Source organism: Perognathus longimembris, chromosome 12 (genome assembly GCF_023159225.1).
Source record: "Perognathus longimembris pacificus isolate PPM17 chromosome 12, ASM2315922v1, whole genome shotgun sequence".
Lineage (NCBI taxonomy): Eukaryota > Metazoa > Chordata > Mammalia > Rodentia > Heteromyidae > Perognathus > Perognathus longimembris.
In genome coordinates this window covers 61,247,515-61,275,183 of record NC_063172.1, presented here as the reverse complement: position 1 = coordinate 61,275,183, position 27,669 = coordinate 61,247,515, and the positions used below count along the sequence as shown (strand labels likewise).

Below are 27,669 nucleotides of genomic sequence, written 5' to 3'. Positions count from 1 at the left end.
CATATACAGAAAAAGCTGGAAGTGGTGCTGTGGCTCAAGTGGCAGAGTGCTAGTCTTGAGCAAAAATAAGCCAGGGATAGTGCTCAGGCTCTGAGTTCAAGCCCAGGACTATCAACAAAACAAAACAAAACAAGCTGGGTGCCAGTGGCACTGTAATCCTTTCTACTCAAGAGGATCATGGCTCCAAGCCAGACCAGCAAGGTAGGTCTGGGAGACTCTTATTTCTAGTTAACCACCAAAAAAGTCAGAACTGGAGCTGTGGCTTAAGTGATAGAGTGCTGGTGTTGAGCAAAAATGCACAGGGATAGCGCCCAGGTTCAAGCCCCAGGATCAGTAAGTGTGCATATCTACATACCACTTAATGCTTGTTTTAAGCACTTTTAAAAGCATAGTTGAGACAGATGCTAGTGGCTCACATCTGTAATCCCAGCTACTCGGGAAGCTGTGATGACAGTTCACAGCCAACTGGGGTAGGAAAAGGCTGAGAGACTCTTATATCCAATTACCCACCAGAAAACCAGAAGTGGTGCTGTGGCTCTAAGTGGTAAAGCGTGAGCCTTAAGCAAAAGAGCTCATGGACAGCACTCATGCCCGGTGTTCAAACCCAATGACTGACAAAACAAACAAACAAAAAACCCCACAAAAAACAAAAACATAGCTGAATCACAAGAACTTAAGATGTACTGTGCATTTGAAAGCATGCCATTACCTTTTTCTTTTCTTTGGTGTTGCATGTGGGTTTAACGTAGGGCAGCGGTGCTATCCCTGATTCTGTGCTCAAGGCTAATGCTTCTCTAATGTTTCTCACAGAATTGAGAGGCTGAGCTATTTCCTCAAAAGTAGTTTATCAGGAGATAAGCATTTTATTTTTGTGCTGGTATTGGGGCTTGACCTCAAGCCCTGTGTTCTCACTGGTGTTTCTTTCTCATATCTCCTGTTCTACTACTTTAGACATGTTTCTAGGTTGCTCTTTTTTGGGGGGGTGAGGGGTGAGGGGCACTGGGTTGGCTTCAAATGTCAATCCTCCAGATCTCAGCCTCCAGAGTAGCTAGGATTATAGGCATGGGCCACTGTTGCCTGGCAATACAAGCTTAATTCTAAAACTTCCAACACAATGCTTCAAGTAAGTACTTAGGAGACTTTGAAATCAATTATTCCTAGTAAGTATGTAAAGGGCACACTGGGCGTCTATGAAATGCTAGTCTCTCCCTATGTATGTATACATTTCTGGGGGCAAGTTTTCTTAAGGTGTTACTAAAGGGAAAGCAAAAGGTAATACTGATAGGTTTAAGTGTAGGACAAAAATTGCTGGGATACTGATGTCAAGTTATTTCATTATAAGCACTGTGAAACACTGTCTAGGCAGAACCTTGATCAAGTAGGAACAGATTTCCAGTCCCATGCAGCAGCTAACCTTGATGATCGATCATCTTGCTTCTCGTGTAGCGAGTGCTCCACTCCAGTGCCGGAAGTCCAGCTGCCAGTCTTCCCCCTTTTACCACCCTTTCATTAACTGCCATGTTCAGTGCTTTACCTTCATTTTCTTCGTTAGCCATCGATCCTCTTGCTTTGCAGTTCCGACAATGGTGTTTGAACCCTTGACATCAATTACCTGAACAGTACACTTATAAGACCTAAACTTCAGATAAAATTTCTGGGACTTCTCCAGCAAAAATTAAAATAAATATAAGCACAAAACACAGTAAGCGGGCTGTGACTCAAACATATACTCAGTGAATTCACATGCTGTTGTGCATCTTAGGTGTCACTGGCATTCAGGCCTGGACAGTTACTGTTACCACATACTGAGAACTTCTCTGGACCCCATGGAAGACACAAACAAGGAACGCAGTCCCGACAGTGGCTGGACGAAACCAGGAGACTCTAAGCACACCGGCTCAGATGTCAGCTCAAGAGAAAGAAAAGATCTTCTGTATTAGCTACCAGAGGGATGTGCAAGGCCTTCAGGACTGACTGGAAAGAGGCAAGGGGTTCGGAACACAGAGCACTTGTTTGGGTTTAACAATTCTTAAAAATCTGAAAAACTGTTCTCAATGGAGTCAACATGCTGCCACCTGGTGGCAGGATTAAAAAACAATGGCATCTGTTACCTAAGACTCCAGGGAAGTTCTTGGACTCCATTTAACTCATTCTCCCCCTGCACCCCCAAACCGTACTCTCTGTCTGTTGTGGTACCACCAGGTTTGAACTCAGAGCCTTGGGCTTGCTAAAATTCCTTAAATACCTTGAACAGTTACTAGAAAGGAAGGTATCTTGCAAGGTGACCTTTCAGTTTTCTCAGCTGCTGAAAGCAACAGGTATCCATTTGACTAAGCGAACTAGTATTTATCAAGTACTTACTATGCATTAGTCGCTATATCAAGTGCCCTCATAGTTTTAATGATTTAAAAGATTTAAATTATGTATATAAATACTAAAAATGAAAAATGATTTTAAGAAAACATGGCTGTAAGTGAAAGTATGCCTACAGAATGAACCGAATGGCTAAGGGTGAACCAGCCTTTCCTGATTCAAACTCCAGCTTCATCCTGGGCTAGCTGCTTCCCCTGTCTGTGAAATGCGGGGACTAATGGTACTGGCTCCACAGGGCTGACTCCTCAGTGTGGTCAGCTCTAAGCAATGTTTTAGGACTATGGCCGGACATAGGTGCAAAGTGTCAATGTGCCCTGCAAACACACAGTGCTCTTTACTCACTTCAAATACCTTGACTAAGTAAACCAAAACCTCAGCAGAGTGAATCAACTGCAAATCATGTGTAGCATGAGCCCTAAAGAATAAGATATATTGAGATAAGACCGTTATGCAAGGAGGGTAAGCCTTATGAAAACATTAGGGGCCGTAAATCAACACTCCAAATTCTGTGATTTAAAAATACTTGGTTCTCATTTCATATAGCTAAACTTAGTGGAAGAAGACTTGTAACACACGGTTTTTCAGATTGTATTTCAAGGCAATTCTGCTGGGGCTGCCTTTTGGAGATGAGGCAGGGAGCAGGGACAGCTCAGTAGAGGGAGCTCTTCCTCGTCTCTCACGCCACAGATTCTTTCATAGTCTCCTGGTGTTTCCTGCTGATCCATACTGCCAGTCTCATTTATACATATGGCTGAGTTGCAAAAAAACAATTGACTTGCCTGAGATCACATGCAATTATATCAGAAGCAGGAGTAGAATCTAATATTCTCACCACATTTATCTTTCTTTTTTTTAGGACTACTTATCTTTGAATATTACAAGACAAAGGAAATTTTCATTTATGTCATCGTTTAAACTGAACATAAAAAGCATGTATTTTCCACAAACGTTCTAGCTAAGTGAGATTGTTAGTAAGGGAAAAGAGATGGGGGTGGGGAAAGAGAAGCTAGGAGGTACACATACTGTGAAAGTATAATATATGCACTTATGAAAACGTCACAGTGAAATCTATTAATCTGCACAATTAGCATGTGATAATAATTATAATTTAAAAAGAAAACTCCAAGAGCTCAAGGGACAGAGTGATATTGGCCAAAAGGCCAGGTGCTGGGGGCTCACACCTGTAATCCTAGCTATTCAGGAGGCTGAGACCTGAGGATCTCGGTTTGAACCCAGCCTGGGCAGACTCTTATTTCCAATAAACTACTCAGAAAAGGCTGGAAGTGGTGCTGTGGCTCAAGTGGTAGAGCAGTAGCCTTGAGCACAAAGAGGTTCAGGGCCATCCCCCAGGCCCAGAGTTCAAGCCTCAGGACCGGCAAACAAAACAAAACAAACGCAAAAAACCCCCCAAACCAACACAACAAACTAACAACCTATCCATTAACCTGATTTATATAACTGCAATCCTTCTGTACATTACTTTTATAATACCAGTAAAAATAAAAATTAAAAAAGAAAAATTTTAAGTAGAAATTATTTTAGCTTTCTAGCAGTATCTTTGGAAGTATATACAACCCAGTGGGAAAGTATGTGCTTATTAGTATGTGTAAGATGCTGGGTTCACTCCATGAAACCTCTGTCCCTCTCTCTCTCTAATCTTAGCAGAACAAGAACTGGCAACTACTAGATTAAAAGGGCTTGGGAATTACATAGTATTTAAAGCTTTCTTGTTGTCTCTGTCAGAGACTACAGAAAGATAAGTGTGCTTCCTTATTAATCTAGTTCTTCCACTCATTTATCCAGTGTTTGCTTTGTACTGGGTATTATGGGTACTCAGGTGTAGGAATATCCCAAACCTAAAGGGTGTGGTAGTATAGGACAAATGAAAACTTAAAACTGGAACATAGCATGGAAACCTGCATCACTACTACTGAGAAAGTGAAAGCTCTGCGCGAGATAACAAGCTCCAGTTCCATCTAGGACAACTGAGGTGAGGGGAAATTGAGATTTTTAAGCTCAATTCCACTGGAAGCGGCAAACAGGCAAATATGTGAGCTGCCATTAGAGGTGGCCCTGTAGGCAACAAGGAACTCTGGAAAAAAGTAGGCAAGAGACAAAATGGAGGACAGTTTTGAAGATGAATAGTTAAGGAGGCAAGGCTGCACCATGGAGACCAGTGAGCTCCCTAGAATAGTAATTCAGGTAAGAAACAGTGATCTGAGGAATTAGGACGGTGGCAAGGATCAAACATGAACTCCCAAGAAACTTACTAGAGTTGGTAAATTTTACGTAAAAAATGATAAGGTGCTTATCACTCCACTTTTTGTTTAAATGACTGAGATGGAAGAAATTTAGGTATATTAAAAAGGAAGAAAAGTAGGTTTTGAAGAAGAAATGAAAAGTTCTGGACAAAATTCTAATGTTTATGACATTTACATGTACGATGGACTTGGCAGCTGGTAATCTATGTAACTGCATGTGTACACTGTAGGTTTATGTGTGAGTTGTTTTGTTTTGCTGGTCCTGAGGCTTAAACTTAGGGCCAGGGCTCTGTCTGTGAGCCTCTCTGTATTGAACGCTACTGCTCTAACCCTTGGGCCACAGCGCCACTTCTGGCTTTTTCTTTTTATGTGGTACTAAGGAGTCGAACCCAGAGCTTCATGCATGCTAGGCAAGCACTCTACCACTAAGCCACATTCCCAGCCCCTATGTGTGATAGTTATATACATGTTAGCTGCCCTGGGTTGGGTAGAGAAAATGGATGCAACTTTCAGAAATTAAGTTTGGGTCACCAATGAAGTTCCCAAGAATGCTGGCCCAAGTAGAGGTGAAGTAGTTAAGGTGAGTCAGCAGTATCTTTCAAGAGAACACAAAGCCTTCAGCAGTTTACAATTACATTCCAGCTATCTAAAAATACTTGTTCTACCACTTACAACAAAGCCAAGAAAGATGACTTCTCAATGCATATTAAGTCTGTAGACATCCAAGTCCTGGGAAAACACAAGTATAAGCGAGGGATGTTGAAATCAGCTTTCTTCTACTTAGTAAGATCTTATTAAGTCCTAAGTTCCCCTAGACATCATAGCTTGACAGTGCCATCTGTCTTAGGATTGGCAGGAAGTATTTTCATTACAGCTTGGCTTTATTTGTACTACTTCAGCAGGTAAGCCAGCAATTTTCTATCCTTGATTTCTTCTTTTTTTTTTTTTGCGCCAGTCCTGGGCCTTGGACTCAGGGCCTGAGCACTGTCCCTGGCTTCTTCCCGCTCAAGGCTAGCACGCTGCCACTTGAGCCACAGTGCCGCTTCTGGCCGTTTTCCGTATATGTGGTGCTGGGGAATCGAACCTAGGGCCTCGTGTATCCGAGGCAGGCACTCTTGTCACTAGGCCATATCCCCAGCCCCTATCCTTGATTTCTAATAGCTTGAGATATTTTAATTAGTTTATTTTTGGGATCACAAACAACTTTTTACACTAGACTTCAAAAGCTTTTTAAAATGTAATACATGAAAAAACAAATATTGTATTTGTGGGGTACCTTGTCAAATTTTGATACGTTTATATTGTTTAAAATTTATTAAATCAGGTTGAATCTACCATTTATCTTTTTTTTTTTTTTTTTCCAAACAGGGTCTATAAAACCAAGGTTGGCTTCAAGTCCAGAACTTCCTGCCTTTGCCTCCCGAGCGATGGGATTATAGGTGTGTACCACCATACTTTATTATTTATTTATGGTGACCACATTAAAAGTTATTTCCTCTACCTTTATGAAATATAGATTATCTATATTCATCCTATCCTGCAACTGTACAGCAAACCTCCTCACTGTTATCCAAGTAGAACCTTTCCCTCTCCAGTATCCTCCCTAGTGTCTGGCAACCACTCCTCTCGCGTCTTCACTTGTGTGAAATCAGATCTTTCAGATTCTGTATGAGTGAGATGAACTCGCATTTGTCTTTTGTGCCTGGTTTACTTCATATAACATAATGATCACCAGTTTCATTCATGTTATTGCAAATGATAGAATTTCCTTCTTTGTAATGAGGTAATAGCATTTCATTGTACATATGTACCACATTTTTCTTTATCCATTCATTAGTTGGTAAGCACTTTGGCTGGTGTTTTTCTTTAACTTGGCTATAGTGCATAATGAGACAATAAACATGAAAATGCAGATGTCTTGCTGATGTACTGAATTCATTTATTTTGGCTAAGTGCCCACCAGTTGGATTACATGGTAGTTTTACTTTAGTTTTCAGGGGAACCTCCATAACAGCATTTCTATACAGTGTGAAAGTGTTTCTTTCCTTTTCTTCACATCCTCACCAGAACTTGTTAAAAGATAACCAAAGATTACAGTGTGCTAGAGAAAGCATTCCTTTCCCAAATCTTCGTGAATTTTGCCTTAGCTTTTGGTGTTGTCTGGGGATGTAGCTTGTGGCAGAGCACTTGACTGGTATGGAATGGGCAAGACCTTGGGTTTAATCCCTACTGCAGATGTGTGCTCACTAGCACACACTTGCATACGAAAGAGCTACGTGTGATAGTGCATGCCTATAAACTTGATACTTGGAAGGCATGTGGATTTTGAGTTCTAGGGAACCCTGAGCCACCGAGTGGGACTTATGTCAGAAGTTTTTTTTTTTTAAAAAGAATTTCCTTATTTTTATGGTTTCATAGGAATTTCTCCTTTTTTAGGTAAAATTACTGAACACAGAAAAAAGATCCCATCAAATGGCTGAAAGGTTGAGAGCAAGGTGCTGGTGGTTCACAACTGTAATCTTAGCTACTTAGGAGGCTGAGATCTGAGGCAAAAGTTCAAAGTCAGCCCCTGCAGTAAAGTCCATGAGACACTTGATTCTTATCTCCAATTAGACACACACACACACACACACACACACAGAGCTGGAAGTAGAACTGTGGCTCAAGTGGTACAGCACTTAAGCCTCGAGCAAAAATGTTCAAGGACAATGCCAAGGCCCTGAGTTCAATCCCCAGGACCAGCAAAAACAAAACAAAACAAAACCCCCCAGAATATCAGAATTACAACTGTTTATCAAATGTCATATTTAATCACTATTTATACCAGTTTATACCAATTGTTTGTACTGAAGACTTCAGAATTCTTAAAGTGAATATAAAACGAAATATAAATTAATTTACAGGGTATACAAAGAAAACCAAAGGCAGAATTTCAGAAGGAAATGTATTACTTCTAGGATATATTTAGCATCTTCAAAAAGGTGGTGTGAGGCTTTTGGAAAGGGTATTTGTCCACACCTTCCATAATCTTTGCGAATCATCTCAACACAGACCTCTTTGCAAAGCAGCCAGATGCTTGAAGGAATCACCTGCTCAAAGGTGGAGCCAATATGTTTACCTACATTTTCTAAAATCTCCTGCTTTTAGAATGATGAAAACAAAGACAATGTTGCAATAGACTTCCATCTACACATAACATGGAACCAAAGCATTACCCAACTAACAACTGAAGAGAAGCAAACAACCAACAAACCCAGGCAAGATGGCTCATGTTTCAATCCTAGCTCCTCAGGAGGCTGAGATCTGAGGATTGCCATTGAAAGCTGGTCCGGATAGAGAGGACTGTGAGACTCTTACCTCTAACCAGCAAAAAGCTAGAAGTGTGAAGGTGTGGCTCAAGTGCTAGAGTGCCAGCCTTGAGTGAGAAAGCCAACTGAGAAGGCTAGGCCTTGAGTTCAAGCGCCAGTCATCAATAGTACAAAACAAACAGGCAACCCAACAACGCAACACTCAACCAGGAAAACTTCTGTTATCTAGTATGTGAGAGGCACTGCATGACGTGTTGGGGATGGAGGATGACAAGTCAAGCTGTCTTTTCAGAGAAACGACTCTACCAATTCAGAATGTGTGTGAGGTGTGCAGTGGCTGGCGTCAGAGGTGAATACAGAGAGGAGTTCACTGCAATGCACTCCAGGGGAGGCTCAGGCTTGACCAAATCCTTGAAGGGTCAGGAAGGAAAGAAGGGCATTCCAAGAGCAGAGAACAGTTTGGGTAGAAGGGGAAAAGCACTGCACAGCCTATCAACTGCTCATGCAGAGCACATTGGAGGAGGCTGGCAATCCAAGGGCTTGGTCTGCCAAGATGTTTGATGCTGAAGCTGTGGGCAAGAATTTCAGTAACACTGGGGAGTGACATTCAATCTTAATTTCTGAAAGAACTTACAGCCAACAGTGTAAATAGAAAGTCCAATTGCGAAGCAATTCTCATAATGGACAACTGGGAAAGATATTTAGCAAGTAGAAACAATAAGCTTAAAAGTGATGCAAATTGAATACATCAATGTGAAGGGAAAAGGGAACATAGAGGATGGCAACTTGTAGACTAGAGTAGAAAGAACAAAGCTCTGGGTTCAGTTTGGATGTCTGAAGAATACTCACACAGAGATTGCCGAGTGGCAGCTGTCAGCACCTCAGCTAATGAAAGCTGGTAGGGTGGCAAACACACGTCATCGGTGCTATGCAAGAAGCATAAGCTAGGAGTGTGGTCCAGAACTACTCGAGATTCTGCATTAAACATAACTAAAGCTACAATGGCCAGGAGTGAGGCTCCTGTGTTAGTGTTGCATGAGGCTCTGAGTTCAAACCCTAGTACTACACCAGATTTTTTTTTCTTTTATTTAAAAGAGAGAGAGAGAGGGGCTGGGGATATAGCCTAGTGGCAAGAGTGCCTGCCTCGGATACACGAGGCCCTAGGTTCGATTCCCCAGCACCACATATACAGAAAACAGCCAGAAGCGGCGCTGTGGCTCAAGTGGCAGAGTGCTAGCCTTGAGCGGGAAGAAGCCAGGGACAGTACTCAGGCCCTGAGTCCAAGGCCCAGGACTGGCCAAAAAAAAAAAAAAAAAAAAAAAAAAGAGAGAGAGAGAGGTCAAAAGTATCAAATATCCCTTCCCATGGACTTTTAAAAGAAAATATTTGTTAGATGTGGGAATGACCTTGGCTGTGGGGCAGGGAGTTAATGAAGACTGAACTGGAGAAGGCTCTCTGAAAGCTGAATGGGAACGACACATCCAGAACTGGAGTGGCAGGTTTTTATTTATTTCTTTTTATGGTAAACAGAGAAAGTTTATTTGGAAGTGAAAGGCAAGCCGGTAAAGGAAAGTAGTAGGATTCGCTGTCTGTGAGGGAACCAAAGAGGAGTCTCAGCAGTTTTTATCTTTAAGATGGTCAAAACGATGATTGCACAATAGGCCCCAGGAGTCAAGAGAGAAGGAAGGGGGGGAGGTCGTCACGCGGGGGCTGCCCAGAGAGCATTACTCTGGAGTGATTCAGCAGCACCAGCATTCAGGCAGAAGGGCTGTTTCTACCCATTTCCTGAATCACACTGAATTATAAAACAGCACTCTTAGGCAATCTGTTTCTATGTGAACACTGAGAAACACTCTTCTAGAAGACAATGATAGCATAGCACACAAAACCTTCCACACAACTATGATGTACACCAATAAACAAAATTAGACCTATCAAACTGATGCTGTTAGCAGGTGTCACAGAACTGCCCCTTTCGTCTGGGGATGCAATGGCTAAATCATGTGTGGAAACTTGGGGTTAAATAAAAATCAGCAGAGCTATGTGTGTGGGATGGTTGGTTTGTTTACTTAGGGTTAAATTCAGAGCCTTGCTCATGCTACAGAAATGCTTTTCTTTAAAAAACAAAAACAACACATAGTAACACTGGTTAAAGAGATTTAAAATATCACTTCACTGTGCGCTTATCACATGCTTTCTTAAACAGATAATATAAAAAAATAAGCTATTCAACTGAAACATACTGTCACAAAACACTTTTTACTTAATGATGCCAGTAATTGGACATAAACATCTGATGTGTAAACATTACGAATGAACAGTTTGTTTTATCTTCTAACCAGGTGTCTCTGTATGCTCTAGCTGTCTTCATTTTTTATAAATATTAGGTCATTTAATCTGTAGCAACTCCTAAGAAATGTTAAGAAAGTATGTACAATTAAAAACATTAACTCCATTATGTTAGGCATATGCTAAACACTTAACATTTAAGAAAGACCTTATGTATAAAATGTGCTGTTGCAAAAATATGACAGACAGGCTCAAAAAGCAGCTACACTTAACAAAAATTTAATAACAAATACTTTCAAAATAAATGCTGTGCTCCTCATGAAGTCACAAAACAGCTTCATCTTTATAACCATATTCCAACATTAATATTTAATTGTGGCTGGAAGGCTTCATTATGAAATCTTATAAATTACCATTGTGGTGTTAAAGAAAAAATTAAATCCAAGTCAAATTACTTGCACATCATTTATTTTTTACTAAGCCTTTTAAATGGAATTACAGGTTCTTAAAGAAGCAGATCTAAGAAATAACACAAAGGATTCTGTGTGACCATTACCTGGATTTAGAAAACTAAAATACATTGTTACAACTGTTAAACCTATTACTCAGGATCCTGCTTCTCTTTTTAGAGCCTCACCCCATTTCCTTCCTACTGGATATTTATTCTCCTTGGCCCCCTGTCCATGTCTCTAATTTGGTCACTTACAGGTTTTCTGTCTACACATTAAGTCTTTATTTCTCTGACGTACCCATGGGCACAACTTCTAGGTTGTAGTGTGGTAGTTGCACTTTTATTGTGCAAGCACTGCTGAATAAGCTGTTTTTCCAGTGGCTATAGAATGTGACATTCCTTTAGCACCAGCCATTTGATGCTGTCACGTTTTTAGAAAACATTTTAGCAATTCTGGAAGGCATTTAGTGATATATCACTGAGGATTTATTTAGTATTTATTGCTTTCAGTTGTTGTACAAATGTGTTTCAATTCAACATGTCATTTTTATCAGTGCCATCTTTCATCATTCTCCTCCATCTCTCCCAACCCCACCCATTCTCTTAATTTACTTGTTTCAGTCTTCGTTGAAGTTTTAATTCACACATCCTTAATAAATGACTAGTGATGCTGAGTGTTTATGTGCCATTTTTTTTACACCCTCTGTGATGCAATGGCTGCCCAAGTCTTTTGTTCCACTTCTAGTCATTATTTTGAAAGTGTAACCACTGAGTTTTCTTCATTGGATATGTGGCTTGCATGGTATTTTCTCTCAACCTGTAGACTTAGCTACACAATGGTCTTTCAAAAAGCACAAATTTGGAAAGACCAGTTTATCAATTTTTTTTTTATCAATTATTCTTTTGATGACAAGAATGCTTAGGCCTAGGGCTGGGAATATGGCTTAGCAGTAGAGTGCTCGTCTTGCGTGCATGAAGCCCTGGGTTCGATTCCTCAGCACGACATACACAGAAAAAGCCGGAAGTGACACTGTGAGCAAAAAGGAAGCTAGGGACCATGCTCAGGCCCTGAGTCTCAAGCCCCAGGACTGGCAAAAAATAAAATAAAACAAAGAATGCTTAGGACTAGATCTCAAAGACTTTCCCCTGTGTTTTTTTTTCCTTTAAATGATCGTTGTTTCCCATTTAACTTCACAATCCATTTTTGAGTTAGCTTTTATGTCATGTGTGAGACTCCGGTTGCTAACCCTTCCTTTAACAATCATCACTCTGAAATCTAGGAGACTGATTCATTTCGTTTTAATCTCCTTTTTGAGTGGTTTCATCTCCCAAAGTCTTTTGCCTTTCCACATACACTTTATAATATAATATTGCTGGTAGCCACAACCACATTGGAATTTTGTTTGAATTGGAGTAATATTAAAACTTTATATCAATTTGTAAAGAAGCGTCATCTTTTTAAGCTTGAATATTCAAAACAATGAACATAGTATAACTTCCCACTCAGGACTTTTCTACTTTACTTCATCAGTGTTTTCTGATTACCAGCATATTTATATCTTGTATATGTTCTTAGAGCTACATCTAAATATTTCATTTTATTTTGATGATTATAAATTATATTGTATTTTGTTGTTCATGTATCCATTGCTAGCATAAGTTAATACAATTTTTGTATCTTGTATCTATTAACTTTGCTGAGCTGTCCATTTGCTTTTCTCTGTAAATTCCTGAGATTTTCTTCTACCAAAACAATTGTGCCATCTACCAGTACAGTTTTATTTCTTCCTTTGAGTTATATGCCATTTTCTTTTTTGTCAGTACTGGGGTTTGAACTCAGGGCTTGCTAGTCAAATGCTCTATTACTGGAGCCATTTACGGAGCCCTTTTTGCTTTAGATGTTTTTCAGGTAGAGGCTTGCATTTTTGCTCAAGGCCACCTTGAACTTGATCCTCCTACCTATGCCTCCTGCCCGCATAGAGTTATAATGTGCTAGCTGTGCACCTCTGCACAATTTGTTGAGATGAAGTCATGATACTGTTCTTGACCGTGACTTTGAAACAGCAACCTGGTCCCAGTGGTTCATGCCACAGCTATTCAGGAGGCTAAGATCTGAGGAACATGGTTCAAAGGCAGAGAAGACGACGAAGTCTTTGAGACTCTCATCTCAAATTAACTACCAAAAAACCAGAAGTCCAATTGTGTATAGTGTATATGTTTTACATGTACAAACATATACAATATATATATAAAACATGTCAGAACTTTGTTCAGAAATTTTGTTAAAGTGTCCATTAAAAACTATCAGCCTGTACTTTTTAAATATTGTTTTTGATTTGGGTGTTGGGGTAGTATTAGTTTCATAAAGGAAAAAAGTAAGTATTCCATTGCCTCATGGCAATGTCATGGACGACACTAGAGGGTGGGTGGGTGGGTGAGCCTGGAGAGGGCAGGGGAGCTCCCAGCACTCTTCCTGTACTTCACCTACCTAGCCACTTGTTTTCTTTATATTTTGTCCTGTGAGGTCAATCATAGTGAAAGATACATAGTCAAATCATTCTAGATGAGGCCAAAGCACCCACTATTTAACAAGTCTTCACCAGACGAGGGTAAATCCCCACAAAGTCAGAAGTCTGCATGGGCTCACTGGATTTTACAAAGTCAAGATGTAAGATTCTGATGTTACTGTCAGATTATAGGATGCCTAAGTAGCTGAATCCACCTTGTGGTGATTATAGGTATATAAAGAACGAAAAGTTGAACATAGAAGAAGAGGATAGAGATAAACTGGAGCCTTAGAGATAGTACAGGCTTCAGAACCCTTGACCCTTTGATGTTGGAACTTGTGGGATATAATGAATTAGTCTTACTGGCTGACAAAGAAGAATACAACTTGGTTATTTCACATTGGATAAGGCTGGACATTTTGTTTTTGAGAAATTGGCCCATTTACAGTATTCTCTTCTTATCCCTTTGTGTTTGCAAGATCTATAGTGAACTTTCAGTTTGTTATTGATGTTAACTTGCACCTTTTTTTTTACTGTCAGTCTTGCTACAAGTTTGTTGATTTAACTTTGTTGACCCAGCTTTTTGTTTCACTGATTTTGTTCTCAACTTCACTGACATGTTTTCATTTCTTCTATTTTCCTAAGTTTTATTTCCCTTTTCAGTTTTTGAGGTAGTAAAAATGATTAATTTGACACTTTTCTACCGTGTGCTTTTAATACTATAAATTTCTCTTTCATAGGATTGCCTCAAGAGTTTGCCAGAGATACACTGCATTTTCATTTAATTCAATGTATATTTTGAGAGTTCTTCTTTGACATGTACATTACAAGTGTATTTTATTTTTATGTGTTTGTACGCTTTTCCAGTTATCTTTAATCATTGCTCATTTAGTACCATTGGGATTAGACAACATACTTTGTATGACTGAACACTTGGAAACTTACTGAGGCTTATTTTATGGCCTCCCATGTGGTCCATCTTGGTGCATGCTCTATGTGCACCTCAGATAAAATCTCCAACTGTAAATATGGACATGGGTATTCCTCCTATAAATTCTATCAGTCTTTTGCTTTAAGTACCTTACAGCTATGTCTAGTAACTACACATTTTAGGCCTTGTGTCTGCTCAGCAAGTGCCTTACAACTGGAACCACATCTTTGGCCCATTTTTTTTGTGGCTCACATGATTTTGCTTGGGCTGCCTCAGCCCAGAATCCTGGAGCCCAGCCTCCAGTATAGCTGGGACTACAGGCATATGCCACCAGCCCTGGCTTGTGAAGTTTGGGATAGGGCCTAGCTTGTTGCCTGGGCTGGCCTTACCTGTAATTCTATGTGCTGTATCTTCATGATCAGGATTTCTTATGCTAGTTCTGGACGTATGGCTCTTGATTGTGGCCATGTGGACACCATTCCTTTTGCTGAAACTTTCTACCTTTACTGAGACTATTTTTCATTTGCATCAAGTATACTCCTAATGGAGGCATTTAAAAATCCTAGCTCAAGAATACATATATATACTCCCAGTGTCTCATCACCTACTATCTTATTACGACTGTGGCCCCTCTATTTTGGACCTCCAGAATCATGAGCTAAAGCAAACCTTTCTTTATAAAGTTAAAAACGGAATCTTAGTCTAGTAATTCTAGTATCTTTCTCATCTTGGTATTGGCATTTACAGCCTTTTTCATTTGACTTGAGATCTTCCTGGTTTTAGGAATGAGAGAGATTTCCATTAGAATCTTAGGCATTTTGCAGGCATTATGAAAGTCTGCATCTTACTTGAACATCCCTTCTAAACGGCTTCCTCTGATAGCACTGTAACAAGGGGTGGGATGTCAACTTCATTACTGTCAGATAGTGGTGGGAAACCTTCTTAGTCATCTAGAGATGGTGCATATAGTGTCTCACTTTTTTTCCCCTGGAAAAACAGTTATTTTCCAAGAGCTCTTTGTGTTACCCACATGACCACTTCCTGGTTCTTTGTTTAGAGTGAGCTTTTTCCCCTGTGCCCACAGGGTCTTTTCCAATTTGCCAGTTTCCCTAACATGCATTCTGAAGTATGAAACGAAAATGAAAACCAAGAAAATTAATACTGTTTTCTCACAGGTACAAGATTTGAAACTGGTTTGCTTTTTTTTTTCTCTAAATCTTTCAGAAAATTCTTGTATTTGTTTCATAATAATGTCTAGGGTTTCCACTGAACTTAATAGAATGAAGGAGAGTAAGTTGGCTCTGTCTTTGCAGAAGTAGAAGTCTCTTGGCAATTGCTGGAATTCATGTGTTAAGCTTTCTGTGCACGGTGGCTCATGTCTGTAATCCTAGCTACTCAGGAAGCTGAGATCTGAGGATCAAAGTTTGACTGGACAGAAAAATCCCTGTGAGACTCTTATCTCCCATATACTACTAAAAAACAAAAACAAAAACGGGAAGTGGCACTGTAGCTCAAATGGTAGAGCACTAGCCTTGAGCACAAAGAGGCTCAGGGACAGTACCCAGGCCCTGAGTTCAAGCCCCAGGAACAGCCAAAAATTAAAAATAAAAAGAAATGAAAAGAAGGAAGTTAATTTTGATTCTACCCTTAAATGAAGCCAGGGACAGTGCTCAGGCCCTGAGTTCAAGCCCCAGGACTGGCAAAAAAAAATTATTTTTTTCCCCCCTCAACTTCAAAAAGTTATACAAGGGTTATATATTGGTCTAAGGGTCAACTGCTTCTTGATCAGTCACTTCTTCTGTCATTTTCCCCATCCTAGCTGTTTCTTCCCTCTTTAATTGTACCCTTTATAGATCACAGAACAGTCCCTCATCTTTTTGTTTGTTTGACAGTCTTTCCACATAGCTCAGACTAGTCTTGAACTTGTGATCCTCCTGCCTAAGACTCCCAAGTGCTGAGGTTACAGGTGTACCCTAACACCTGACTCATCACTTTAAAATATTTCATTATGAGAAAGTATTCCCCCCCCCCCCCCCCCAGTCCTGGAGCTTGAACTCAGGGCCTGAGCATTGTCCCTGAGCTTCTTTTGCTCAAGGCTAGCACTATAGCACTTGAGCAACAGCACCACTTCTGGCTTTTTCTAGTTATGTGGTGCTGAGAAATTGAACCCACGGTTTCATGCCTGTTAGACAAGCCCTGTACGACTAAGCCACAGTCTCAGCCTGATAAAGTATTTTTAATCTTTTACATAGTAATGGGTAAATATGTGATGCTTATTTATGAGTTCTTTACAAATAAAATTGTGTCAGAAAGTTTCCTAAGGGGCTAGTAGAGTGCTTGCCTCGTATACATGAAGCCCTGGGTTCAATTCCTCAGCACCACATATATAGAAAAAGCCAGAAGTGGCGTTGTGGCTCAAGTAGTAGAGTGCTAGCCTTGAGCAAAAAGAAGCCAAGGACAGTGCTCAGGCCCTGAGTTCAAGCCCCAGGACGGGCTAGAAAGAAAAAGAAAGTTTCCTAAAATCTGGCTTTTGGTAGGCAAATTAATTTTCACTGTTAAAATGCTGTTCTCTCACAAATAAAGCAAATCTCTGCTCAGATCACGCTTATTTACTTTAGTAACCATAAATGAATTTCTTTTCTAGTTAAGTCCCACCAAAGCACTCATGGAATACATTTCATTTAAATGTCCATCTAAAGGAAAATGGTAATGTACTTCTTAATAAATGCTACTTGTTATAGTAAAATGCAGACCATTTTGAATTTCAGTTTTTAAAATCAAGATGTACATTGTTAATAATTAATAAGGTTATGTTTCAGATGTCTTGAATTCCTTCTTCCTAACAAATTGGCCTTTATGATGATTTTCAAATACAATATTTCTAAGAGAAGAGCACCTCTGAATCAGGTATTTACATGTCTATCTGAAGCTGGACAAAGGTAGAATCCAGTTCTTACTGGGTGTGCTATATGACTTGAAATGTTACTCATATATCATCAAGTTGTAATTATTGCCAAATGTATTTAGACTCATCACAAGGTGAGTTAGGTAATTATAATATTTTACTTAATAACTCTTCAGTGAAATTGCCAAAACAAACAAACAAAAACATGCACTGACTCTAGAACTATGTTAAAGATACAGTGTTGGTTGTTTTCTAGAATTTTCTGCATTTTCATGCTGTTTTTATTCAGAAAGTGGAAATGAAGCACTACTTTGAATAAACTACTTATTTCTTAGTCTGATTTCCTTTTGTTAAAATAAAGAACACAGTAATACATTTACCTTAGAAAGTATATATACATATGTATATTAAAATGTTACCCAGCAGTAATATTATATAGATATAATAACACGTACAGGCTTCAAAGAAGGCTTCAGAAGAGAACAATCTCATAGAAAATGAATGCTGGCCACTCATAATCCTAGCTACTTGGGGACTAAGATGGGGAGGATAATGGTTTAAGGCCAGACAAGGTAGAAAAGAAACTATAGATTGTGACGCCTTTTTAACCCACAGCTGGGCACAGTGGCACAAGTTGGTCAGTTAAAGGTACACAGGAGACTGAGATTGGGAGGATCACAGTTCCCGATGAGTCTGGGAAAAAAAATATTTCTGAGACTATCTACATAGAGGGAAGATAGAACATCTGTGATTCCAGCAATGATGGGAGTTTAAAGTAGGTAAAAATTGGCTCAGGCATGTGCCAAGACCAAAAGCAAGCCAAAGATCCTAAAATTAACTAAAGAAAGAAGAATGAAAGTTGGAGGTATGGTTTAGGTGGCAGAGCACATATAAACCTAGCAAGCACAAGTGCAAATCCTGAGTTCAAACCCCCAGTACCAGTACAAAAAACAAAACATAGTAATGTTACAGGGTATTTCAAAGGAAAGAAAAAAAGTACTTTATGGCATTCAAAAATTATCACAGACCAGTAAACTTTTGCAGTGAGCACCAGTAAAGAAATGTTAAGATACATGAAACATTTCTGGAAGTAAAAAGATGATGCACAAATTTAAAAGAGGGCCTCTTATTTTTACCTCTTCTACATTGGAAGCAGTCTTGGCAGAAGTTTCCATGAAGATAAGTCCATGTTCTCGTGCAAAAGCTTCACCTTCTTCTTTTTTTACTTCTCTTCTAGATTCTAAATCACTAAACCAGGGACACAAAAGAGTCGTATTACTAAGCGACGTGGTACAAGGTTTCTGTGGCAAGCAAATTCCAAGTTAAGCTGACCATTCTTGTCAATTAATTTTTTTTTTAACATTTTGATTTTATTTATTTTATTTTTTTGCCAGTCCTGGGCCTTGGACTCAGGGCCTGAGCACTGTCCCTGGCTTCTTTTTGCTCAAGGCTAGCACTCTGCCACTTGAGCCACAGCGCCACTTCTGGCCATTTTCTGTATATGTGGTGCTGGGGAATCGAACCGAGGGCTTCATGTATACGAGGCAAGCTCTCTTGCCACTAGGCCATATCCCCAGCCCCTTGTCAATTAATTTTTAACACATAAGTGCATTATTCATAGTACTCTGAAGGTCAAAATGCCTACAATACACTGTCTACTTTCAAACAAACAATCCAGCAAAAAAAAGATTCCTACTTAAGAAGTGCAGAATGCAAACTCTGAAGGGAGCCTCCAGTTCAACATCCTGCTTTCGAGCAGTGGGGTTATCCAAGGGAAACATTTTGCTCAAAAAAAACAACTTGAAAGACAAAGACTCTCTTTTTATCTTTTGGTCATTTTACCTGAGTTTCTAAGAAATATGGTTAAAATGTATGCCCTCCAGCTCCTAGAAGCTCTAAGAAACTGTTCAATGCAATCCAAAGTGCTAGAGAAACAATCAGATTATTAATCTAAGCGCTTCAAAAACTATAGTAAAGAGCATGGACAGAGACAAAGCCCAGGCCAAGCCAGGAAGTTTAGAAGAAACGCTACTCAGTTTCACTATATTGGAATCATATTAGTGCAGAAGAAGGAAAAGTAGTCATCTTTATCTATTGTGGGTTTTATTTTTGTGAAAGTTTAAAAAACTTTTTTATTATTACTTTATAATATCTATGAAATTCCATCTATACTTGCCATGTAATTTTATCAGATTAATTTCAGATTTCTTTCATCACCCAGTTTAAGTTGCTTCCATTACTTATGTATCTTTATCAAACTACTGTTTTCTGCTTTTTTTGTTCAGATTCTGTTACAGTACTTTTACTATTAAAACCTTTCTTCCTTGCTGGGCATTGGTACCTCATGCCTGTAATCCTATCTACTCAAAAGGCTGAGATAAGAATAGCAGTTTGAGGGCTGGGAATATGGCCTAGTGGTAAAGTGCTCGCTTCGTATATATGAAGCCCTGGGTTCGATTCCTCAGCACCACATATATAGAAAACAGCCCAAAGTGGTGATGTGGCTCAAGTGGCAGAGTGTTAGCCTTGAGCAAAAAAGAATCCAGGGACAGTGCTCAGGCCCTGAGTTCAAGCCCCAGGACTGGCAAAGAACAAAATAAAACAAAGAAGAGCAGTTTGAAGCCAGCCTGGGCAGGAAAGTCTGTGAGTCTTATCACCAATTAACCACTACAAGTCCAGAAGTGGAGCTGTAGCACAAGTGGTAGGGTACTAGCCTTTAACAAAAAAGCTTAGGGACAGTGCTCAGGCCCTGAGTTCAAACCCCAGGCTCTCCAACCCACAAAACAAAACCTTTCATCCTTTGAAATTCTGCTCCCAGTTTCCTATATAATCAATTGTTTTACATTTTTCTTTTATTTATTTATTTGCCAATCCTGGGGCTGGAACTCTGGGGCTGGGCTCTTTGTCCCTGGGCTTCTTTCCTTTTGCTCAAGGCGAGCACACTACCATTTGAACCAGCGCACCCCTTCCCACTTTTTCTGAGTAGTTTACTGGAGATAAGAGTCCCACATACTTTCTTGCCCAGGCTGGTTGAATTGTAATCCTCAGATCTCAGCCTCCTGAGTAGCTAGGATTACACATGTGAGCCACCAGCAACTGGCTTATATAACCATTTAAAAATGACACAGTAAGAAAAATTTGTGCCATCTGTCTTCTGACTAGGTAACTGCCCTTCTCAAATTCCTTCATTGGTTTCCTACTGCTTAATGCATCTAATTTAAAATGTGGGTCTTCCTTGTTCTGATATCTACCCCAATTCACGTCTTCCAATTAACACATATTTTTCTCTGTCCTTTTTCATTAATTAGACTCCTATGTATTGTCCTACCTATGATTACTGAAAACATTTCTTATGTAAACATTATCCTCTATGTATTTTAATTTTTTATAATGTATATGTTGCTTAAGTACTATCTCTTTTTTTTTCAAATTTTTATTATCAAACTGATGTACAGAGAGGTTACAGTTTCATACGTTAGGCATTGGATACATTTCTTGTACTGTTTGTTACCTTGTCCCTCATACCTCCCTCCCTCCTCCCAGTACTATCTCTTAATAAATCTCAGTATTTATTAATAACAAACTTTAAAATCACATTTATACAATGTTACTACTTTATAATCTTATTCTCCTCACCTTTTTGAATAGCTTTATTGAGGTATAACTGATGGAAAAGCAGCTGAAATTAAATACATATCTACAAATCAGCATTTGGAGTGTCAATTGACTTGGGGCCTTGATAAATATGCTATAACCATTTGTGTGCAATTCTTTGCATATGTAAATATATTTTTGTTGTTAATATGGATAAACATCTAGGAGTAAATGTATAGATAGTACAGTGGATCTATGTTCCATTTTTTAGAGGAACTATAAATTTTTTTTCCAAACTGGTTGGATCCATTTTAAATCCTACCAGCAGTAACCTTCTTCAACAATTTGGGCACCTTTTCAAGAAAAGATGAACTTTTCCTTCACTGCGTTAAGTACTTCTCTAAAAAATTGATTGACCATATAGATATACCTCTACTTTTGGACTTGTTACTGTGTTTCAGTGATATATTTTCTGTTATAAATAAACTGGGATCTTCAGTGCTCCCCAGAAGCTCATGTGTTGAAGGGTTTAGCCCCTAGCGGATGGTGCTACTGGGAGGTGGTACAAACTTTAGCAAGAGGTTGGGCCTACTCAAGACAGAAGTTAGGTTAGGATGAGTGTGCTCTTGCGGGGGGTGGGGGGGGGGAAATAATGGGGCCCTGCCCCACCCTCCTCTTACATCACCACGAGGTTAAGTAGTTTTCTCTATCAAGAGCTTCTGCCATGATGTACTGCCTTGCCACAGAACCAAAAGCAACAGAGCCAAGTTATCATGGCCTGAGATGTAAAACTCTGACCAAAAATAAACCTTTTCTTTTTTAAATGATTTTCCCCTTAAATATTTTGCCATAGCAACAGAAGGCTAACAGTTATGTCAATATTGGATTCAGTAGTTTATATAATAAAATTTAAAATCCACAGTACCGAAGTAAGTAAATCCTCCAATTCTGTTCCCCTTAAAGTAGTTAATTATGGCAGTATATGGCTTTGGCATTTTATAAAAATTTTAAAGTCATATTGTCAACATCTACCATTCCCTTTAAAAACTCTCCAGGTAGGGGCTGGGGATATAGCCTAGTGGCAAGAGTGCCTGCCTCGGATACACGAGGTCCTAGGTTCGATTCCCCAGCACCACATATACAGAAAACGGCCAGAAGCGGCGCTGTGGCTCAAGTGGCAGAGTGCTAGCCTTGAGCGGGAAGAAGCCAGGGAAAGTGCTCAGGCCCTGAGTCCAAGGCCCAGGACTGGCCAAAAAAAAAAAAAAAAGACTCTCCAGGTAAAATAACATTAAAAAATAACATCAGGAGGACACTAATATAAAGCTAATCGTTACTAAATAACATCGACAGCGTTTTAGGACTTTAAAAATACACTTGTTTCATTGTTGTATAGTATTAATAACTGAAATAATAGACATTAAATAATAAGAAAGAAGTAGTAATTTTTTAAATTCTGCAGACTTATTTCTACTGCCAAGTATTTAATATGACTTGGATAATTCCTAACAGTTACTCCCTTATAAATAGATGAAAATTATTTTAAATTAGTACTCAGATAAAACTCCTTCAGATTATTTAAAAAGTTGGTATGCCTTTGAACAAAAACTCTGTCAAATGCTAACAGTAACAGTCATTTCTAAGAGTCTATTGTATGTATTTTAAAAACCAAAAGAAATACTTTACCTAATTTTTAATAAATCAGTCAATTCCATGTAGGCAAATGTACAAAAAAGTATTCACATATGCAGTGATCTACATGCTCATCACTAATGTCAAGTAAGCTCCAAATCCATTCTTTTACCTTTTATTTCCAATGAGCATAATAACCATGTTGGAATTGGAATGCTGGCGGGCATCTTCTAACCAGGTTGTCAAGTGATTGAATGTATCTCTCCTAAACAAGATAAGTACAGTGGTTACTTTTGCAAACTATTCCCTCTGGGCTGCACAATAAACAATATACATTAACATTAACCATTTTTAGTCATATCTACTTATATAATAAGCAGATTTCATGCATCATGTCTGAGATTAGAGTACATTGATAAATATATCAGTTTAGAAATTATATGCCATCACAAATGAGGAAATGGCAGTGAATAAATAGAACCAAGGCGATTAATTTGGGGTGCTTATTTAAAATAAGAAAAGGGGCCAAGCACTATTATAATCCTAGCCACTCACTAAGGAAAGAGCTGGAGAATCATGGTTTGAAGCCAGCCTATGTAGGAAAGTTCCTGAGGCTATCTTCAGTTAGCTAGCAAAAATGCCAGAAGGGAGGTGTGGTTCAAGTGATAGAGTGTCAGCTGTGTGTGAGTGAGTTATCAAGCTCTAGAATGGGTATAAAGAATGAATGAGAAAAGGAATTCAGTTGCAGGAATCTGCAGTAAATTTAAAAGGTGAGTAGCATAGGAATAAAGAAAAGCTATACTTATTACTATTAACCATGCTTATTTAGAAATATTTTCTTGTACTTAATTGGCAAACTAGTACTCACCTTGTAATATCATACACTAGTAAAGCCCCCGCTGCCCCTCTGTAATATGACCTTGTGATAGATCGAAAGGACTCTTGTCCTGCCTGTGAGAAGAGAAAAGGTTGAGTTTCCCTTAAAATGGCATCCTCTACATTTGCATGTTATTCATACCTAAGTCTATGAGGAAGAAGGGAAGAAAGAATAAAGGCGAAAACTTAATCAGTCTTAGGCAAAAGTCACATAATACCACTGCTCAAGTCACTAGGGTGCATGGGTAGCCATTCCCTCAGCCCTCTTCATACCCTCAAACAAGACCCCTAACCCTTTTTGGCAATCCTTGACAAACCAATTTACTGAATGGCTTCACAATACACGAATCATTATTAGAGCACAGAATGGACTCCTAGCAACTAAGCTCTGAAGACAAATTTGAAAGGAAGCAAATAACCCAGAGCCTCATATTTGAATTCAATAACCAATTCCCTGGGGCAGCTGTTGACACTAGAATAAATAAAGCCCATTGTAAATAAATGATGAATGACATCTTTACGCCCACCATCTGCTGGTGTAAAGGTTGTTGGAAGGCCAAGGATGCAGATTTTATCAGTTATATCCTAAGCTGCAGTGAGCTTTCAACAGTCACAAGATGGAATCGTTTGAGCAAGCATTTTATTATATAAAAAATGGTTCTAATTTTTTTCTGTATACTCATTTTCCCTGTACTTGATAGTATAATGCTTGTCAAAAGGCACCAGTATGTAAGTCATCTTTATATCCACTTATGAAATAGACACTGAAGATTATGCAAACTGAAATATTTTTTCTAACTCACAGCACTAACATTCTGCTTTTAAGAAAGGTTGATGAGGGGTATGACCATTTCTTCTGAGTTTAAAACCAAGACAGCTTATACAAGAAGTTATTTTATATTTTTAATCACTATTTTTTTCCTTGTAGTGTGGGGGATAGTACATGCTAATAAGCAAGTGCCTACCAATGACTAACATCTTCAGCTCTAATCACTTCTATGTTTGAGAAAAAGTAGGTAAACATGAAGACAGTTTTAACATTTTTTTCAAAATCTACTGACTTGAAAAAGTCAAGTTTATTCTCAGTTATATTCTATATTCTAAGTTATATTCTCAGTTCTGACTTTCCAATTTAAATATAAAGCCTAGTTCTGCCCCAATACTATCAAAGATCTTGTTCTCATTGGCTCTCCAACTAAATTTCCTTCAACATCACCCGTATATAGAAAGCTGGCTGAGTGGAAGAACAAATCTAAATGTCTTAGCTATGTGCACAAAATTGGCAATCCTCTATTCTACTTAAAGAGGTGGTCATGTTAATATTCAACAAATGTAACTTTTTCCTGTTGTCTGGTGGTTTATTGGAGATAAGAGTCTCATGGACTCTCCTGCCCAGGCTGGCATTGAACCTCGATCCTCAGATGTCAGCCTCCGAGTAGCTAGTGTTACAGGCATGAGCTACAGGCTCCTGGCTAAATATAACTTTTATATAGAAATATACAACTAACCCCTCTCTCTTAGAGGGGTTAGACCTTAGAATGTTTAATGCTAAATTAGAGCAAGATAGCTATAACATAAAAAAGCTGCAGTAACAGCCAACTCATTTCACATTTTGAGGTTAAAAATCAATGACACTAGCCGGGCAGTCATCATGCCTGTAAGCACACACACACAACACACAACACACACACACACACACACACACACACACACACACTTCTAAACAATCCTGTAAAATACAAATTTAAAATGGACTAGGGTTCCTTTTTTAATTACTTAGCATGGGAAAACTAATGATTAGATATTTAAGTGATTCATTTTATTGTGAATCACATAGAAAAAGAGATTCTGTGGCAAGTAATACAAAAATGATATATACTTTATAGATTCAAATAAAAAATGCTTAAAGCTCTTACCATTCAGTTAGCTAACCATCCAGCAAAGGTAAAAGTCCTTTAACAAAAACCCAAACCTTCTTAGCTGGGTGGTGGCTCACATCTGTAATCCTAGCTACTCAGGAGACTGAGATCTGAGAATCATGGTTCAACACCAGCCCAAGCAGGAAAGTCTGTGAGACTCTTATCTCCAATTAAGCACAAAAAAAGCTGTAATTGAACCGTAGCTCAAGTGTAGAGAACTAGCTGTGAGCACAAGCTTAGAGCAGCACCTAGGCTCCGAGCCTTGAAACATTCTACAAAGGGAGTTAAAAAAGAATATATATGCTAGGCAAATTACTATAGTTATGCAACTGTAATCCCTCTGTATACCACTTTTATAATAACACAAAATTAAAAAGTTATTATAGGTAAAACTGAAGCTAGCATTATAGATCAGATATGACAAAACAACAAAAAGGGAAATAAACTTAGGAAAAGAAAAAAAAGCAAACTCCTATAAACCATTCACATTCTTCTGCAAAGAACAGAAAATATGTTCCAGTACGGAAATGACTTCTACAATGCACTAATTCATACTGAATCCACTGAATCTGAATTTAAAAAATAGTTTTATTAAGCAGTTACACAAGCAGCTATAATCTCCTATGTCATATTATAAGTACTATGCGTCTTGATCAATGTCACTCCTGAATCTGGATTTTGCTTATTAATATAAAATCAGATATAAACACAAGCAAATTTAAAAAAGCATTTCAACAAAAGACTATAAATTTAGCCATGAATCTTAAAATTTATGGTTGTTTTATAGTAAATGAAGATCCATATTCAGAAGAGTTTACAGATTTCAGGAGCGTGACTTCTTGTATGAGAAACAGATACTTTGCCTGGTTTCTGGTAATGCTATTGGCAGCCTTGATAAACCTTGTACAGTAGTGTTTTGTTATGGCTTCTCTATAAACATATCCAAATTAACTGCCCAAAAGCAATACAGTGGTGAATGTTCTTGACCATACATACTAAAACAAAATAATTTGTTTTTTAAAAAGTCTAAACTGTCTAAACTGATGACCTACATTGTGGAAAAGAATGTTACCTCGGGTTGGGAATGTGGCTTAGCAGTAGTACTTGCCTAGCATGCACGAAGCCCTGGGTTCAATTCCTCAGCACCACATAAACAGAAAAGGCCGGGAGTGGCGCTGTGGCTCAAGAGGTAGAGTGCTAGCCTTGAGCAAAAAGAAGCCAGGGACAGTGCTCAAGCCCTGAGTTAAAGCACCAGAGATAGCAAAAAAAAGGAATGTTACCTTAAGAAAAATAGAAGCTACATTTAGTTCTCTTCACTATAAAAAATGTTACGTTTTATTCTAAATAATTTATTATTTATTGAGTACACACACAAGGTGTTCTGTGCTTATTAAAAGTTAATCATCACAATTCAACAAGCAAAGTGTCCCATCATTCATGTATAAGGAAAGCTGAGGTTCAGTGACAATAAGATTCTCAATAAGAGAAGCCAGGATTTGAATTCAGGCTGGTTGGTTTTAGAAGTTGTGTGCGTGTGTGTGCGTGTGCATGTGTGTGTGTGTACTGGGGCTTGCATTTTCTCTTAGCTTTTTCACTCAAGATTAATAATGTTCAACCACATAAGCCAGAGCCTTCCACTTCCGGTTAATTGCTGGTTAATTGAACTATAAAAGTCTTTCAGGTTTGTCTTCCCAAGGTGGCTTTGATCTAGATCTCAGCTTCTCAAATAGCTAGAATTACACGTGTGATCTACAGGTGCCCAGTGCTTGTTTAAACAGTTTCCTGGAGTTTGGGCTTCAGAATACGTTCCCTTCTGCTCATGGTTTAAACAGCTCTCAAGCCAGTGGATGGCACTTTGACCTCTCTCCTGTACATGGCACAGCAAGAAGACAGGTTTTTCTTAAAGGCCTTAATCTCCAGACTTCAAAGTCTGGGTGTTTCTTTCATAATAGACAGTTCCACTATAATCTAAAATGTGAACTTTAAGTCACAGGTTTACTTTGCAGTTTCTCTTTTTTTTCTTTATTGAAATTAACTATGTAAATTTCACAGATACACAGTTTAACCTCCCAATGATGGACATCATCATTCTAATCCACAAAGCTTATGAACTCTATGAACATTTACAATAAAACAGTTTCTTCCAGATTGGGTGCTATGTACATTGCTTTCCTTCTGCTTAGTATCATCTGTTCCCTCTTTTTTGCTCATTTCCTTTCTCCCACCACTGCCCTTGAGTTGCATAGTTCACTTTCATCATAAGACAGAAATCTTCGTAATAAGGTATTTCTGATAGTAGCTCAGCACATAAAAAAGAAAAATGCATTTACTGAAAAAGAGAATGGCTGGATAAGCATCATAAAATAAAGCAACCAGAATTAGGGGTGTGAACAGAACATGAACGTCTTGCAGCTAAAACCCAAACAAACCAAAAACAATGGTGGTTGGCTGCTTAAAAATGTCACTATGGGGGCTGGGAATATGGCCTAGTGGCAAGAGTGCTTGCCTCCTACACATGAAGCTCTAGGTTCGATTCCCCAGCACCACATATATGGAAAACGGCCAGAAGGGGCGCTGTGGCTCAGGTGGCAGAATGCTAGCCTTGAGCGGGAAGAAGCCAGGGATG

At 38.8% G+C, this 27,669-nt stretch overlaps 1 protein-coding gene and 1 long non-coding RNA gene across 3 annotated transcripts in view; one reads left to right on the top strand and one right to left on the bottom strand.

The window, feature by feature from the left end:
* Rab2a (RAB2A, member RAS oncogene family) overlaps positions 1 to 27,669 on the bottom strand; it is an 84,559-nt gene that overhangs the window by 15,704 nt on the left and 41,186 nt on the right. For both annotated transcript variants that reach the window (XM_048359309.1, XM_048359308.1), the window contains exons 4-6: positions 23,117 to 23,199; positions 22,421 to 22,513; positions 18,162 to 18,273 (exon numbers count right to left, since the gene is read on the bottom strand). In XM_048359309.1, coding sequence (XP_048215266.1) covers positions 18,162 to 18,273; positions 22,421 to 22,513; positions 23,117 to 23,199 — 288 coding nt within the window. The remainder of the gene's footprint in view (positions 1 to 18,161; positions 18,274 to 22,420; positions 22,514 to 23,116; positions 23,200 to 27,669) is intronic.
* Positions 892 to 26,236, top strand: LOC125361071. Its single transcript, XR_007212872.1, has 3 exons — positions 892 to 904; positions 12,945 to 12,950; positions 26,069 to 26,236. It is a non-coding gene; the product is annotated as an uncharacterized LOC125361071 (long non-coding RNA).